Here is a 16159-nt window from a genome sequence, read left to right on the forward strand (position 1 = left end):
TGGAAATATGAAATTCAGTGCATAAAACATCTCTCCAAAACATGTATAATTCTTATTAACTGAACAATTGTTTTTATTTCATACTTGGTGGGCCACCCATCCTCAAATCTGATACAGTTTGTTAACCTAATAATTTCATATCAGTGAAACTGAATACACCCTTAATGAAATGGATCTTGGTTTTGCAAGTTGGATAACAAATGTGCTATCACAATGAAACCCCAAATAAGACATTTTGTATCAGCACACAATAATTGCAACTTTTTGCATGAATGGTGTAATTACCTCAAATAATATCGCTTAAGCATTTAATTCATGAAACAATTGAGTTGTCTGTTATTCAATGTGAGAAATTGGTTTACATTCGTATTTAAGAGTCCATGTGAAATTTGTAAATTTGATCAAAAATTATTGCTCTCAGTTACATATTCTCTTAATCCATTTTTCGATACTAGAGATAGGAATAAAGGACATTTTCTTCGTTCTAGAACCAACAAAGTACATCAAAAATATTACGTACTACATAAAAAATCAAGAAACCCGTGTAGGAGTTTCAAAAAAACAAAAAGTAGCAATTGGTAACAAATTTGTGTTGTTACTACATTATAGAACATCCACGAGGATTTTCATCGCTAAATGTATCGCCCGTTCGACCTCCAAATATAGTGGAGCTTGCACTATGATGCATCCGAGTATGATCGTGATTGTTGTAGCCGTGCTTGTAGTAGTTGTAGGAAGACCCTGATGTCTGAGACGCGTAGAAGCTCGAAGGGCCACCGTAATTGGTTCCGTTGTGGTCGTGGTGACCCGTGAAATTGTGGTTACGCATCTCAGGATTGTATGGAAATTGCCACAACTCGGCCCTTCTTCCGGTCTTCCTAACGCTTTTTAGGACTTTCTTTTGATCAGCCCACCCGCTTGCCGTCACCTTCTGTAGGCTCATGTCTATGTCTACTTCCTCAACTCCTAATTTTTCATCCAAATTTTAATCACCAATGGTTTACTTTTTTATTTGATTTGGATTTTTTAGAGGTTTGAAGATAAAAGGAAATTAGAAAAAATAAATAGAATAGAAGTACCTTTGACCTTATGGAGGGCTTTCTTGATCTTGCTCTCACATCCGGCGCAACACATACGCACACGCATTTCGGTTGTCTGAAATTAAGATTAATTTTAATTATACACCAAATAATAATCCAATGAATACTTTAATTGTCCATAAAAGTAAATTCACTATTCATACATTTATATTCACCCTCGAAAGTGTATAGTTTCACTATAGACATAAAAGTGTATGAAGAGAGATGGATTACCGTCATATTGATGAAGTTCCTTGTTTGTTGAGCAGAGAATAAATAGCCACAACTAATCACTCACAATTTGAAGGCTGTTTTCTTGATTTATTTCCCTTTGTTTTCTTGATTTATTTCCCTTGTGTGTGTGTATATATATAGTTTCACAACAATCATAAAAAAATAGTATGACACCGACCTCTTCCTTTTCTTTCGCTATCGGCAAAATTAAACTAAATACCATAAGTCAACACAGAATAAAATAAAAAGTTCAATGACAGAATTGTAAATTTACTAATGGCATACAACAATGGCGTCGAAAGTCAAATCTCAAGCTGTCAATACACATATATTAGAGTAATTTGGCCATTCTAATATTTTCCATATAATAAAAGAAAATTATGTATTCGTAGATAGAAATGTGTAAATAACTAGATTTTTCTATTTCCTTGCACGCTTACATGAAATCATAAATTTGAATAATAATTAAGATACACAGGTTTTTTTCGTATAACAATAATATTAAGCTTATTGTGCATGGAAAGCAAAGAGAGGTATGTGAAGGAGTGAAGGGCGATGCAAACGGATCATGTTTTCTCCATTTCTCTTCTACAATTATTAGACCATTATATACATACACAATATGCACATAAAACACACACATTATGCACATGCACAAACACACACTATACACACACAGTATGCACATGCTTTTTAAACACCGATTTTGTGCGAGTTTGTTACCAATATTCAAATAAGTTAAAATTATTAAGATGTGCACTTGCACAACATTTCCATGCAGCATTTGATAAATCATTGGAGTTTCTGTATCACAACAAATTATTTATCCTAAATTATATTACTACAACACACAATCTTACTGCATTGTCCTAATCTTTCCATTAAAAAAAAACACTAAAAAACTGTACAAAATTTTGTCCTTTCTTTCACCATTCCTACCTTTTGCTACCTATGTTGCAATGAAAAAACTTATCTTGAGGTGCATATCCCCTACACCGCTGCCATTGCCGATGAACTCGCAGATGAGCTTGTCACCTGTTTTCAACATGTTCGTTCGGTAGACGGCTTTCCACCCTCCATTATAGTTCACTCTACCATCCTTCCAGGATCTGCGCTTTGTCTCAAACGTCCTCCCATTCGGATCCACGAGCACCAAAGTCTCCGGGAGTTGGATCTTGTGGTCTCTGATCACATCGATTGGGAAGTGCTGTCACGACAGCCAAAAACACAAACATAAGGAAAAAATGTATAAGGCGACGTATAAATTGACATATCGCATCAACTTACCATCTCATTTTCCCTCACATCCACCACGAAGTAAGGGTTCAAGGGCGGCTGCATACCCCCAGCTTTGAAAATCCCCGTACCGTAGTAATCCTGCTTCTTCCTCTTCTTTCCAGAATTGCTAGTACCGACCTCCCCAGCTAGTGCAATCACAAACAACATATGCACAACCAGTCACTTAACTAAATGATCACCATGATAGGAAACTGTAAGGAAATGCAAAGTAGAACTCACCATCCGCCACCATCTCCGTGTCTCGTTTTTCAGGAGGCTTCTCACCCATGTCATCACCAGCCTCAACATCCTCAGTTTTTACTTCCACTTTTACAATCTTCAATTTCATGGTCTTAATTTTGAGATGTTCGATTCCGGCATCTTCACTGCTAGAGGGGCTCATAACTTTAAAATTGAGCACACCTTTAGAGCATCCGCAATGGTGTCCGTCCCGGTGGAAGTCTGACCGGCGTGGGACGTCCGCCATTGTGCAAAGGTGACGCGGATATGGACGTCCCCTGCGGACACCGGAGTTCCGCGGCGTTCCCGGGACGTCCGCGCGGACGTCCCGATTATTTTATATTTTTTTTCAAAAATTCTATAAATAAAACTCGTTGAATTTCATTTCATTCACACCACTTGTATAAACGAGTATCTAACGTTTCTTTTATATATCCAGAATGGCTGGTAGTGGTAGTGGTAGTGGTTTTGGTGCGGGCGGTAGTGGTGCGGGTGGTAGTGGTGGGGGGTATGATGACATTATGAGGCGAATTCATGCACGTGTGCGGGAGGCAGCGGAGAGGGAGATGCAGGCGGCCTTGGCGCCGGCGGTACCTCGACCCATCCATCGTTGATCTATAGTACCTCGGGACCACCTCGCTGCACACCGTCGGTTGTACGAGGATTACTTGGCTCCGGAGCCACGATTTGGGGAGAACATGTTCCGGAGACGTTTTAGGATGCATCGTCCGCTCTTTCTGGGTATCGTGGGCGCTTTAGAGCGTCGATACGGATATTTTAGGGTGCGGGAGGATGCGGCTGGTAAACCCGGCCACACGCCGATTAAGAAGTGCACGGCCGCAATCCAGCAGCTGGCATATGTAGGCACAGTCGACATGTTCGATGAGTACCTCCACATCGGCGAGACAACTGCCCGCGATTGCCTTAAGTATTTTTGTCAGTGTGTTAGGGAGATATTCGGGGATAGGTATCTTCGGAAGCCTACCCCCAAAGATTGTCAGGCCCTGCTGGATATGCACGGGACTCAGCACGGGTTTCCGGGGATGATAGGCAGCATAGATTGTATGCATTAGGAGTGGAAGAACTGCCCCGCTACCTGGAAAGAGGTGTACACTACGGGTTTCAAGGGCAAGAATCCCACGATGATCCTTGAAGCGGTAGCTGACTACCGGCTATGGATTTGGCATGCCTATTTTGGAGTAGCCGGGTCGAACAACGACATCAACATCCTCCAGTCGTCGCCCCTTTTCAACGACCAGTGCATGGGCGTCGGTCCGGCCGTCAATTTCGTCGCCAACGGCAACCAGCACAACATGGGCTATTATTTGGCTGATGGGATATACCCTATGTGGCCCGTCTTTGTGAAGACAATCAGATGCCCAATAGAAGAAAAGAAGGTATATTTTGCGAGTCGTCAGGAGGCAGCGCGCAAGGATGTGGAACGGGCATTTGGTGTGCTCCAGAGTCGATGGGCGGCAGTGAAGGGTCCATCACGGTTGTGGTATGCTGAGAGCATCGCCGATATCATGTACGCATGTATTATCATGCATAACATGATTGTCGAAGATGAAGGTCTAGCACTGACGGATTGGGCCAATGATGATGCTAATGCTGCGGGTCCAAGCCACGGCGATGCCACCGGCAATGTACGTATGGGTATACCCCATGATGAGGTCGAGCGAGTCCATGCATTTTCCGACAAGTGCCAAAAACAAGCTCATATTCGACTCCATAACGATATAATTGAAGAAGTATGGCAGCAAAGGGGTCGTCGTGGATGAAATTTTTATTTGTTTCAATGTACTTTTTTTATTTTTTTTTAAATGTACCTTTCTTTTTTTAATTTAATGAAATTTTTATTCCGTAATTGTTCCGTAAATTTTAATTCCGTAAATTGTTTAATTCCATAAATTATTTAATTTGGTGAATTTGTGAATTTTTATTAATGTGGGAAGTCCGTCGGGATGTCCTTGAGGATGTCCGCCACTGCGCAGTGAGAAGTCCTTATGACGTGGCAGGAGGTGTTTTTGGGATGTCCGTCGGGACATCCGCACCACGGTGGATGCCCTTAGAAGAGGATTGATAGAATATAACATCACCAATTTCAATCATGTTATCTTCTACAAATTTCACCCAACCATCTGTGAAATGCCAACCATCAATAAATTTTTCTATTTTGAGGTGCCATAGATTGTTATTACAGTCGCGCAGGGGCATATCTTGCGGCTCATTTCCATGAATGGAGTCGGCAAAGACCGAGGGAACAATCTGAAAACACGTGAAATTAGATCAACACAGATAGTAATGTCTTAAAACACTGTCATGTAAGGCAACAAAGTACAAAAATATGCTATTATATCATTATTATTTTGCACTAGTTCCGTGCAGTTCAGTGCAGTGCAGTGCACTAAATGAGTTCATACCACTTTTAGTGCAGAGTTTGCACTATTTCGGTGCACCAAAATAGTGCAAACCCAGTTGGTCAAATGTTACATTACAAGCGTTGTTTATTAATATTACATGATTATGTTTAATCTTATCTATAATTACCAGTTAGTGTGCTTCGTGCATTGGAGAACACAATATTACTTCAAAAAAATATATATATGCGACACACAATGCAAGCAAGCTATTGGAGTTCAGAACACTTTTAAGTGCAGAAGTGCAAACTAAGTTAGTCTAATGATAAATTACAAGCATTGTATATTACTACTGTTACATCATTTCAATAACTACCATATAGTGTGCATATCGATAATTAACATTGCAAAACACAATAAATTACTTCTAGAAAAAGGTTGTAATCACTAATCACTCATAATTTATCCATCACAGTAAACACATTCAGATTTTATAGAACAGAAAAAGTTAATACAATTCGATAATATTGAAAAAACGAATTAAACAAAAAGATTAGTGTAAATTATAAAAGAAACGAAGCAAAAAAAAAGAGCGCACTAAATTACTAAAAATGATGGAAAGCAAAGATAAAATAGAAGGAATGAGTACACTACATTTGGTAATGACCGTCTCTAAACAATTTGTGAAGCCCCACGCGACGCCATCTACGATCGAATACTTCACCAAAAACACCCTTTAATAAGAAATATAGATGGAAGATGGAAAAAATAGAAAGAAACTTAGAACCATTTTATAGGTGAGGAAAAATAAGTATTTCGGGTAAGAGTTCGATGAGGGATAAATACTATACATAGGTGAGAAAAAATAAGTATTTCGGGTAAGAGTTCGATGTGGGATAAATAATAACTAGTTGTTTGATAAAAAAAAGGAAGGCTTTAAAAAAGATTGTATCTTCTACCATGAAAGTCAACATTACAAATGTGACTATTCTCTGACAATAATTAGATTTCACTTAGAATACACAATAACTACCAAAGATAACATGCATTTTATAAAATAGTCTCCTCTGGTGACACAGGGCTCACACTATTCCACTTGTCCTTTTTTCATAAAATTTACTATGCCTCTCTCTTCTTAAAATTAGAAATCTTGTACACGTTATGTAGTATCTACCTCATTCGACCTATGGTTTTCTTCCCTAACATATTCGCGCAGTCCAATTCGAGTTGGACTTTCCTAATATCCTCAATACCCCAAAGTTGATGCATCATGCATGTGAAACTTTACAAACTAAAACTTTACAAACTACACATAACCCGGTAGTCACCATTTCTCCACAAAACTATGCTTAGACATGTTTGTGTCCTAAATGTAGCCCAAGTATGCTAACTAATTTACAGTAATAACTAATAACTTTCAATTTTGTGTATTAAAATTATCAACACAAAGATATAATTATATCAATACAACATGTAAATTTAAATATCAACACAAAGACATAAGCTTATCAACACAATAAGATTGATAAATTTATGTCTTTGTGTTGATATTTTTAACATACAAAATTAATATTTAGTTATTAATTATTACTATAAAAAGTTAGTATTTGATCACACATCTATGGATATATAGTTCAAATGTAGTAGTATTATGTTTCAAGATTTGTGAAATGCATGAGAGTTCCATGCTTTTCAACAACTTCTATGTTTCATCATTGTTTCACTTTAAGACAAATAAGATTCTAAATGAATTGATGATCACTCCCTCCAAGCTCATGTCTAACTGGTACAAACTTTTTTCCTTATTCAAATCAAGTTATCAAACTTGCTGCAACTCCTTTAATATAACTAAATGGTATTATCCATTTAATTTTCATAACCTGCATCAAATAATTACATCACGAGGAAGATGAATCATTTATTTGTGAAAACTGCGTGCCTTTAAAGATCCACTTCAAACTTCATAATGGGAATCGGGATATGGTAGAATTACATGTATGGAAATCAAAAGCCAAAATAGGAAGGTGGTAGATCATTTCACACAATTTCAATCTATGTTCCAAACTTTGGTAGCTTATGTCCACACTATAGGTAGACAGATACTATCAATCTAGTGTTTATTTTGAAGAATTGATTAAATTTGAACTTGTCTGGTTATTTAATTTTGTAAATGACCATTAAAAGTAAATGGTCACTTGGGATACTGATGGAGTGATAAAAAAAAACAAATTTACTTCACATTTTGGATTTCTTAGATCACGATTCCCTAATGTAAAGTACTATTCTTCTGATAGGAATGTGATATGCTGTTATTTTCCATCAAGCACAGTGATTTTGAAATAGAAACTATAGATTTTGGATTCAAGGATTTTTAATATTACCTTAAAACAACCACAGAAAATCAAGAATGAAATAATCTGCCATTTATGCTTTTACCACCCAATTACTGTCATTTTCAGGAACAAATTTCACTACTAGAATCTCCAAAAATAAAAAAATAAAAAAAAAAGGAATGAAATAGCACTAATGAATTAAACAGAACTGAAACTAATTGCAACAAAACTAAATAACCACACAACACAAGAAACAGAAGATAAAATACAAATTGCCATAATCAAAAGAATGAATTAATAAAATGGATAATACCAAACTCTCTGCGCTGATTTTGGCACTCGAGTAATAATGTGATATTCAACATTTTCGTTTTCCTTTACCGGATTTGATTGTGTTAAACAAACCTGCAAGACAGAGAAGAGTAAAGTTAAATCTTGATGAAACAAATGAAAGAAACAGCTCAATCAGAATTACAAAAGGAAAACAAGGGGAGTTTATTTCGTATCTGGCGATAATCCATGAAGACTGAAGAGAGTTCATTTTCCCAGTAAATCTGGAATTTCAACTGAGGTTCGAATAGGTTTCGACGTTTTGTTGTGAAAATCTGAAAATTCTGTGTAAGGTTCGTAATTGGATAGCCAACTAAAATGGATATGTTAATCTATAATTTAGATATAATCAAAATATTTTACAGATATCTAGTACTCCTATTTCTTAATCAAAATATTTTGCAGGTAACTATTTTAAACATCTTAATTATCACAATATACTCTAATTAAAGCTTAATTATACTAATTAATATTTTATTAACCTAATTAACTAATGCCTTGCGCTTAATTAACTCATTCCTAATGAAGAGAGTGTAGAGTCCATCTATGATGACTCACTAACATAATGAAGCACGTTCCTCGTTCTAAGAAAATAGTCCAATTTTGGATCACATTCTCTAATAATAATATTTCAATCACTTTTTTTATCTCTCTTATTTTATCGGTTTCGCATTAAAGCATGTATCATTTCCAAATTTTCTATTTTTATGAGACGACGAGCATATGTCGTACCACCATATCGAGTAAGTTTCGTCATATGTAGACGCATAACAAACAACATGTACTCCCTCCGTTCCATAGTAATAGAGACATTTTTTTTCGGCACGAAGATTAAGAAAATTGTGTTAGGTGAGTTAAGTAAAAGGAGAATAAAGTGAAAAATGAAAAATGTAGAGAGATGAAGAGAGAATAAACTAAGAGATAGTAAAGTAGGTGTGGAGAAATGTGTTGACTTTTACTAAAAAGGAAAATAACTCTATTAATATGGAACGTACCAAAATGACAAAATGACTATATCACTATGGAATATGTTATATCACCATATATCGAGTAAGTAAGACTCCATGAGAGTAAAAGTTGAACTTTAGAAAGCCTATGACGTTGTTAAATGGAAGTTTATATAATATTCTTTGTTGATTTTTGGATGCCCCAACATCTAGTGAACTTGATTATGAAGTGCATCTAGTGAATTTGACTGTGCTACGATGAATGGTAGTGGTCCAAGTGTAAGTAATTTGATTATTCATAAGAAGGATATCATGCTTAAATTTTGTTTTCACTTAGTAGCTGATCTATGAAACAACTTTAATATTGGCTTTTACTTCATATTATGGGACAAGTATAAGATGAACATAATTTTACATTCTTGACAACAATTAATAGGAAAGGCAGCTCGTTTTACGGTCGTGTTCCTTGACTAAGGTTTTACTACCCTACCTCTGTGTTTGAAGGCCGTGCAATGTCATGTGATCTCTATTGCCTAGTCCAGTGTCGGTCAAGCCCCCATTGGAGCGGCGGTTTGGCATACGCTAGTTTCATCTATGTGCATTAGATGTTGAAAGCGATAACTTAACTCTGATTTATATGCTCAACTTGGACAAATTGGAACGCAATTACAACTTAGCGAACCACATGTTCATTCATGGATCTACAATGAGCACATCCATAGAGAGATCGGTTTCAATGTCAATTTTCTTGCAAATTGGTCGACTGGGATGCCGATAGAAGTGCATATTTTCGACTCTCTTCCTTGAGGTCCAATCAGCATTCTTCTACAGGACGAGTGGGGAAATTCTCAGCCTCGGCTACGCCCGTTTAGGCTGGTAGTGTTGTTCAGGGACGGAGCCAGGATTATAAATGAAAGGGGGCAAAGTTATATGTGATGAAAATTTTAGAATTTGAGAAGGGGCAAATACAAGAAAATTTTAATAATTTTACAAAATTGGACCATAAATTAGTACATGTAAACATATTTGAGGAGGGGCATTTGCCCCACCTTCTTATAAGGTGGCTCCGTCCCTGGTGTTGTTCTCTTGCTTTTTGACCAAAAGAAAACTTGTACTCCATTCGTCTCATCATAAGTGAAGCGTATTTCTTTTTGGGCCGTCCCGTCCCACTATAAGTGAGACATTTCTTTAGTGAAAAAAAGCAACACTCTATCTCTATGTTACTTTATTCTCTCTCCTACTTTTTCTGTTTATTTTTTTCTTACTCCTACTTTATTCTCTCTTTATTTAACCATTAAACATCAGTACCTAAAATCTTATACCCAAATGAAATGTTTCGCATATAATGGGACAGATGACCGGAGTATTTGTTTTCAAAATTAGAAGAGGATTTCTAGATGCACAGTACCCTCGTTTCTATATACTCCCCCCGGCCCTTAAAATGGACCACATTTATCATTTTTCTGATGTACCTGAAAAATAGAAAACTCTTTTCTCTCTAATAAGATGGGTCACATTCTCCACTAACAACACTCTAATCATTTTTTTCTATTTCACTCAATTATACATTAAAACTGTGTCGTTTCAAATGTTGTCTATTTTTAATGGACGGAGAAGTACACCACAATATTCAAAACAAATCAGTGCAAGTGTTGTGCAAATAGAGTTTCAAATTCAATTAAGATAGTTTAAAAGTTTGATTTGAATTTGCAGTAATGTTCTAAGTTTCATCTATTAAGACGCATTTACTATGTATTGATAGTCGATAGATTATCAGTTCAGTAGGACTGTCCAATGTCCATATTAATAATTGAAACTATAAAAGAGAATAAAAAATTCAAATAGTTTTTGTGTGTGCCATTTAGTGCAAACAACTGCAAACCAATGAGACTTTGTTGCTAAAATCCCACCATTTTAGTTTGAAATTTATTGATTGGAATAACTATTAACTGAAACAATAAATCATATACATCCTAAACTCATATCCCAACAATAACTCAGGAATCTCAAATGCATAATCAATACCTCTGAAACTATAGGAATGTGAACTCCCCAATACTAATCTAATCCACTGCTTGCTGCTATTTTGGGGGAGAGAAGCTTACACTGATCCATAGATCATCGGCGTTATACAAGAACTCGCAGATGCACGAGTCTTTGTCTTCCACATTGTTCACATTACAAAGGCTTTTCCAGCCTCCAGTGTAGAACGTCCTCTGGTCCGCCCACATTTTGCGTTTGGAGGGAAACTGCCTTCCTTTTGGGTCGAGGAACATCACATTCTCAGGGAGTTTCAGATTGTAGCTTTTGATCACATCCATGGGTATATACTGTCATCGTAGTAGCACTATGTTTGTAAAAAATTGGTAGATTCTATCAAAATACTAAACAAATGTGTTGAGTATGCTTACGAATTCATAAGCTCTGTTTCTTAGATTTTGGGTCACGAAATAAGGATTTGGGGATGGTGGAATGAACCCGGTTTTGAAGAGATCTACACCGTACCAATCGTAGGTTCTTCTGACATAACGTTTACTAGAACTGGCGGTACCTGAGTTGGGCAGAAGGATCACATAAAGCAACTAGCCACTTAAATTGAACAGAACAATGTATTGAACTTACCGTCCCTCGCTAGCTCCAGTGGAGCATCATCTCTTGATTCCTCATCTACGGTGTGAGCAACTCGGTGATTCGCTTCTTTAACTGTAGAGAGACAACCGTCATCATCAGTGTATCTAAAACTCATTGGTAGCAGGTTCAGACTGGAAGGTTGACTAAAGAAGGGTCAATTAACCAAGAGCAACAATACTACAAAATCTTCAGATAGCAGAGTTAAATGCACCAAAGGTTACATATATGTACTCCAAATTGCTAACTTAATGCGATTTTTAAACTTCACAAATTAACATCACATTTCGGACGAAGTTAAACACGGGTTTGGCCACACAACACGGGTTTGGGATGTAGCCGACTTAATTTTACATTTGAACACATTCATGGCAGTGGGCACGGTATGCTTTTGCATACAAAATATTGGAAACAGTATAAGATCTCAAGAAAATAAAAAATATGGACAGCTTTACCATCCGTGTCTCGCTCCCCTAGAATTTGATCATCCCTTGGATTCTCTTCTTCAGGCATGGAATCATGACCGTCATTATCGTCTGATTCATATAGAAGGTTTAGGTTGATGGACAGACAGAAAATCTGAAGAAAAAACCAACGAAGAAACTTTACCATAATCAGGTTTATCAGTATGATTTACAACGCCATCATCTGATTCTATCTTTATACTCCGCTGCTCTTCAATATTCCGAGTAATCCCAGCACCTTCTGTTAAGCAACCATTGCCTCCATGTATTTTGAAGTCGAGTAAACCGTGAGAAAAATATTCATAAATGAACATATCCCCTCCTTTTATCTTATTATCATCAGCAAATTTTGCCCAACCATCTCTGAAGTACCAATCACCGCCAATCATTTCCACTTTCACATTCCACAAATTGTTATAACGGTCACGAAGTGACCAATTCTTTGGCCAGTTTCCTGGAAGCGATCGAATAAACCTTGGAGGGATTTTCTGTATGCATAAAAATCACCAGCCAAGTCTGATTAATATTATTCCATATAAACACTTGATACATCAGAATCCATACAGAAAGGAAAATACAATTACAAAGTAAACAATTTCCATTGTGTCAACCAAAAACGTCATGCTAAACCTCTATCAGTTTTAATAAACTATCAAAACAGAAAAATTAAAATCAACGAATATAACAACAAAAACGCCATCTAATAGCAAAACGCGGTAAACATATATGTATAGAAACATTAATTTTTTAAAGTGAAAAAGACTACCTGATTTTCTTCACCAAGCCAAGGCACGTAAAACTTGAAGAATGCTGGACGATTCACCATTTTTCGCACCGAGAAATTGAACTTTGTGCTCCACAAAGACGAGTAAAGTCAAATTAGATGAAATTAAAAACGAAAAACTGTTGAAATCAATAGAAATGAGAAGAAATCAGTTAAATGAACAGAACTGAGATGAAATTAGGTTTTGAGCGAACTCACAACTAAAAAAAATATGCGACACTCAATGCAAGATATTGGAGTTCATGGCACTTTTAAGTGCAGAAGTTTTCATGCACTATATATTTCACCAAAATAGTGCAATCCAACTTAGTATAATGATATGTTACAAACACTCCTATTACTATTACACCATTTCAATAACTACCATATAGTGTGCATATCGATAACTACCATATAGTGTGCATATCGATAATCAACATTGCAAAACACAATAAATTACTCCTAGAAAAAGGTTTTAATCAGTCATAATTTATTCATCACATTAAATACGTTCAGGTTTTATAGACTGCTTATTTAATTTTGTTACTTAATTTTATTTTATCGTTGAGTGAATTGTTGGAATACACAATATATATAGTCCCCCGAATAAAATTGACTTACACCATCTCATGTCTACTTAAGTAAAATCCTACCTACAGTTGGGTCACACACGACTATCCAACTTACAAAACCAAGATCCATTGATAGAACAAAATTTAACAATGCAAACTAACAAAACAAATATACAATTCATTAATATTGAATAAAGCAAATGAAACACTGTAAATTATGAAAAATGAAGCAACAAAAAAAGAGCGCATTGAACACCAAAAATGATATAAGCAAAAGAAAAACAAAAGGAATTAGCACGTTACCTTTGGTAATGAACGCCTCGGAACGATGTGTGTAGCCCCACGCGTCGCCCTCAATGATTGACCACTTCACCAAATTATAGCAAAGCCAAAAACACCCTTAAATAAGGACTATTTTAGTTGGACGATGGAAAAAATAAAAGGAAACTTAGAACCATTTTATAGATGAAAAAAAAGAAGTATTTCGAGTAAGAGTTCGATGTGGGATAAGGACTACGGGTGAGAAAAAATAGGTATCTTGGGTAAGAGTTCGATGTGGGATAAAGACTATCAACTAAATACTCGACGTGGAAAAAAAAAGGAAGAGTTTTAAAAAATATTGTATCTTCCACTATGAAATTCGACATTAAAAATGTGACTATCTCCGATAATAGTTAGATTACCACTTAGAATGCACAATAACTACCAAAGATAACATGCACTTGTAGGGTATCAATGGTAGTACAGAATCGATTACACAAAAGGAAATTTATTATACTACTCAATAATGGTGTACGAAACACCAAATACATGACACGATGATTTACACAACACCAACACAAGACCACATTACAAAACTTTTGAGGAAACAACCCAAAACACACTCTTGGATGACACACCTCACTAGATACCCGAGGACACACCACTAGCTCAAGGAGAACACACCTCACACTCACTTATTTTCAGTTCATCACTTTCTCTTGCATTGCTATAAATAAGCCTAATGCCTATTTATAGGAATTCAACGTTAGCGAGCGCACAAAAAAAAACCGACATATTCTGGTACCTAATTACCTATTCTAGAGTAATCTATGCTAAGTCGGTTAACATGAGCTAGATTGTTCTAGTTACACATATTTCTAGCCCATTTTGATTATTTTAATATTGCAAAATATTTATTTCTCTAATAATTATGTTTCCTAACATCTTGTCTTTCCCGGCTCCTCTAGAAGTCGGTGGAGACATCTTCGATAGCATTTTGTAAGACGGTCTCCTCCGATGACACTGACCATTCCACTTGTATTCTGTGCAACTAGAATCTCCTTTTTCATAGAATCTACTATAATTCTCTTTACTTTTAAAATTAGCAACCTTGTACATGTTATGTAGTATCAACCTCATTCGACCTATGGTTTTCTTCCGTAGCATACTCGTGCAATCTGATTAAAGTTGGAATTTCCTAAAATCCTTGATATCCATCTATCTATATCCCAAGCTTGATGCATCATGCATGTGAAGTTGTGAACCTCTACTAATAACCCCATAATCACCATTTCTGCACTAAACAACGAAGACCTCTTTGTGTCCTCACTGTTACCTAAGTGAATACACATATGGACACATAGTTAAAATGTACTAATACTATTACTTATGTAGTTATATTTTGTGAAAATGAATGAGAGTTGTATACTTTTCAACAACTTCTATGTTTCATCATTGTTTCACTTTGGGACAGATGCTACATGAGTTGATGCTCATACCTAATTCGTACAGACTTTTTTTCTTATTCGATTCAAACTTGCTGCAACTAATAGTAAAATATAACTAAATGGTATTATCCATTTCATTTTCATAACCTACACCAAATAATTAAACCACGAGGAAGTTGGATCATATCTAAGGTTGCATATGGATTCAAGGATTTGGATATTAACATAAAACGACCATAGAAAATCAAGATTTAAATAATCTGCCATATATGCTTTTACCAACCATTTAACTAGTTGGATCATATCTAAGGTTACTGGCATTTTCTGGAACAAATTTGACTAGAATCTCCAATAAAACAAAGAATCAAATAGCAATAATGAATTTAACATGACTGGAACTGATTGCAACAAACTAAATAACAGCACAACGCAAACGCAGAAAACAGAACATAAAACACAAATTGTTATAATCAAAAGAATGAATCAATAAAATGGATAATACCAAACTCTCTGGGCTAATTTTGGTACTCGAGTAATTATAAGATATTCAACATTTTCGTTTTCCTTTAACTGATATTGACTATGTCAAACAAACTTGCAAGATAGTGAAGAGAAAAGTTAAATATTGATGAAACAGATAAAAGAAAAGCTGAATCAAAATCACAAAAGGGAAAAAAAGGGGAGTTTATTTCGTATCTGGCGATAATCCTTGAAGAGGGTTCATTTCCCCAGTAAATCAGGGATTCAGGATTTTCATCTTAGATTCGAAGAGGTTTTGACGTATTGTAGTGAAATTCGGAAGACAGTGGATATAATTTTTTTTAGGCAACAATAGAATAATGGACATTAAGCAACAATATGAAAATGAACATAAAGCTATTAACTTTTTATTTTTTCTCTAATTATTACTCCTATAATTAAAGATATAGGTTAATGGTAGATCAATACTAGATGACCTGTTGTAGATATTAACTAAGTGAAGTGACCGACTATCTCATTGCACAATTCAACATGACCCTTATAACAAAGGATACGAATTAGATATGACAAGTGACTAGTTGAACATATTGATCCAAGAATCTTACGTATGAGTGTTTGCAGCGACCTCCCTAGAATTGAATCACTCGAAGAGCATGGAAATCTCGACCAGCTATATGATCAACCAAGAACTTCGTTATTAAACGCCACAAGACATTGCTCAATATATTTTGATTAGTTATAA

At 35.9% G+C, this 16159-nt stretch overlaps 2 protein-coding genes across 3 annotated transcripts; both read right to left on the reverse strand.

Moving 5' to 3' along the window:
- Positions 1-598: 598 nt before the first annotated feature.
- LOC121807942 (heavy metal-associated isoprenylated plant protein 28-like) lies at positions 599-1396 on the reverse strand. Its single transcript, XM_042208277.1, has 3 exons — positions 1314-1396; positions 1080-1155; positions 599-966 (listed from the first exon to the last, which is right to left on the reverse strand). The coding sequence occupies exons 1-3, from the start codon at positions 1317-1319 to the stop codon at positions 599-601; spliced, it is 450 nt and encodes a 149-aa protein (XP_042064211.1). The 5' UTR covers positions 1320-1396.
- A 9317-nt stretch (positions 1397-10713) lies between these two features.
- On the reverse strand, positions 10714-15379 carry LOC121807939 (B3 domain-containing protein REM21-like). 2 transcript variants are annotated; one of them, XM_042208271.1, is made up of 7 exons: positions 13532-15379; positions 12660-12740; positions 12039-12381; positions 11885-11965; positions 11424-11504; positions 11213-11352; positions 10714-11131 (listed from the first exon to the last, which is right to left on the reverse strand). In XM_042208271.1, the coding sequence occupies exons 2-7, from the start codon at positions 12717-12719 to the stop codon at positions 10883-10885; spliced, it is 954 nt and encodes a 317-aa protein (XP_042064205.1). In that variant the 5' UTR covers positions 12720-12740; positions 13532-15379; the 3' UTR covers positions 10714-10882. The 2 variants fall into 2 exon arrangements, with proteins under 2 accessions (XP_042064205.1, XP_042064204.1); XM_042208270.1 differs by having other exon boundaries at positions 12660-12796; positions 13532-15378.
- Positions 15380-16159: the final 780 nt, after the last annotated feature.

Source organism: Salvia splendens, chromosome 6 (assembly GCF_004379255.2).
Source record: "Salvia splendens isolate huo1 chromosome 6, SspV2, whole genome shotgun sequence".
Lineage (NCBI taxonomy): Eukaryota > Viridiplantae > Streptophyta > Magnoliopsida > Lamiales > Lamiaceae > Salvia > Salvia splendens.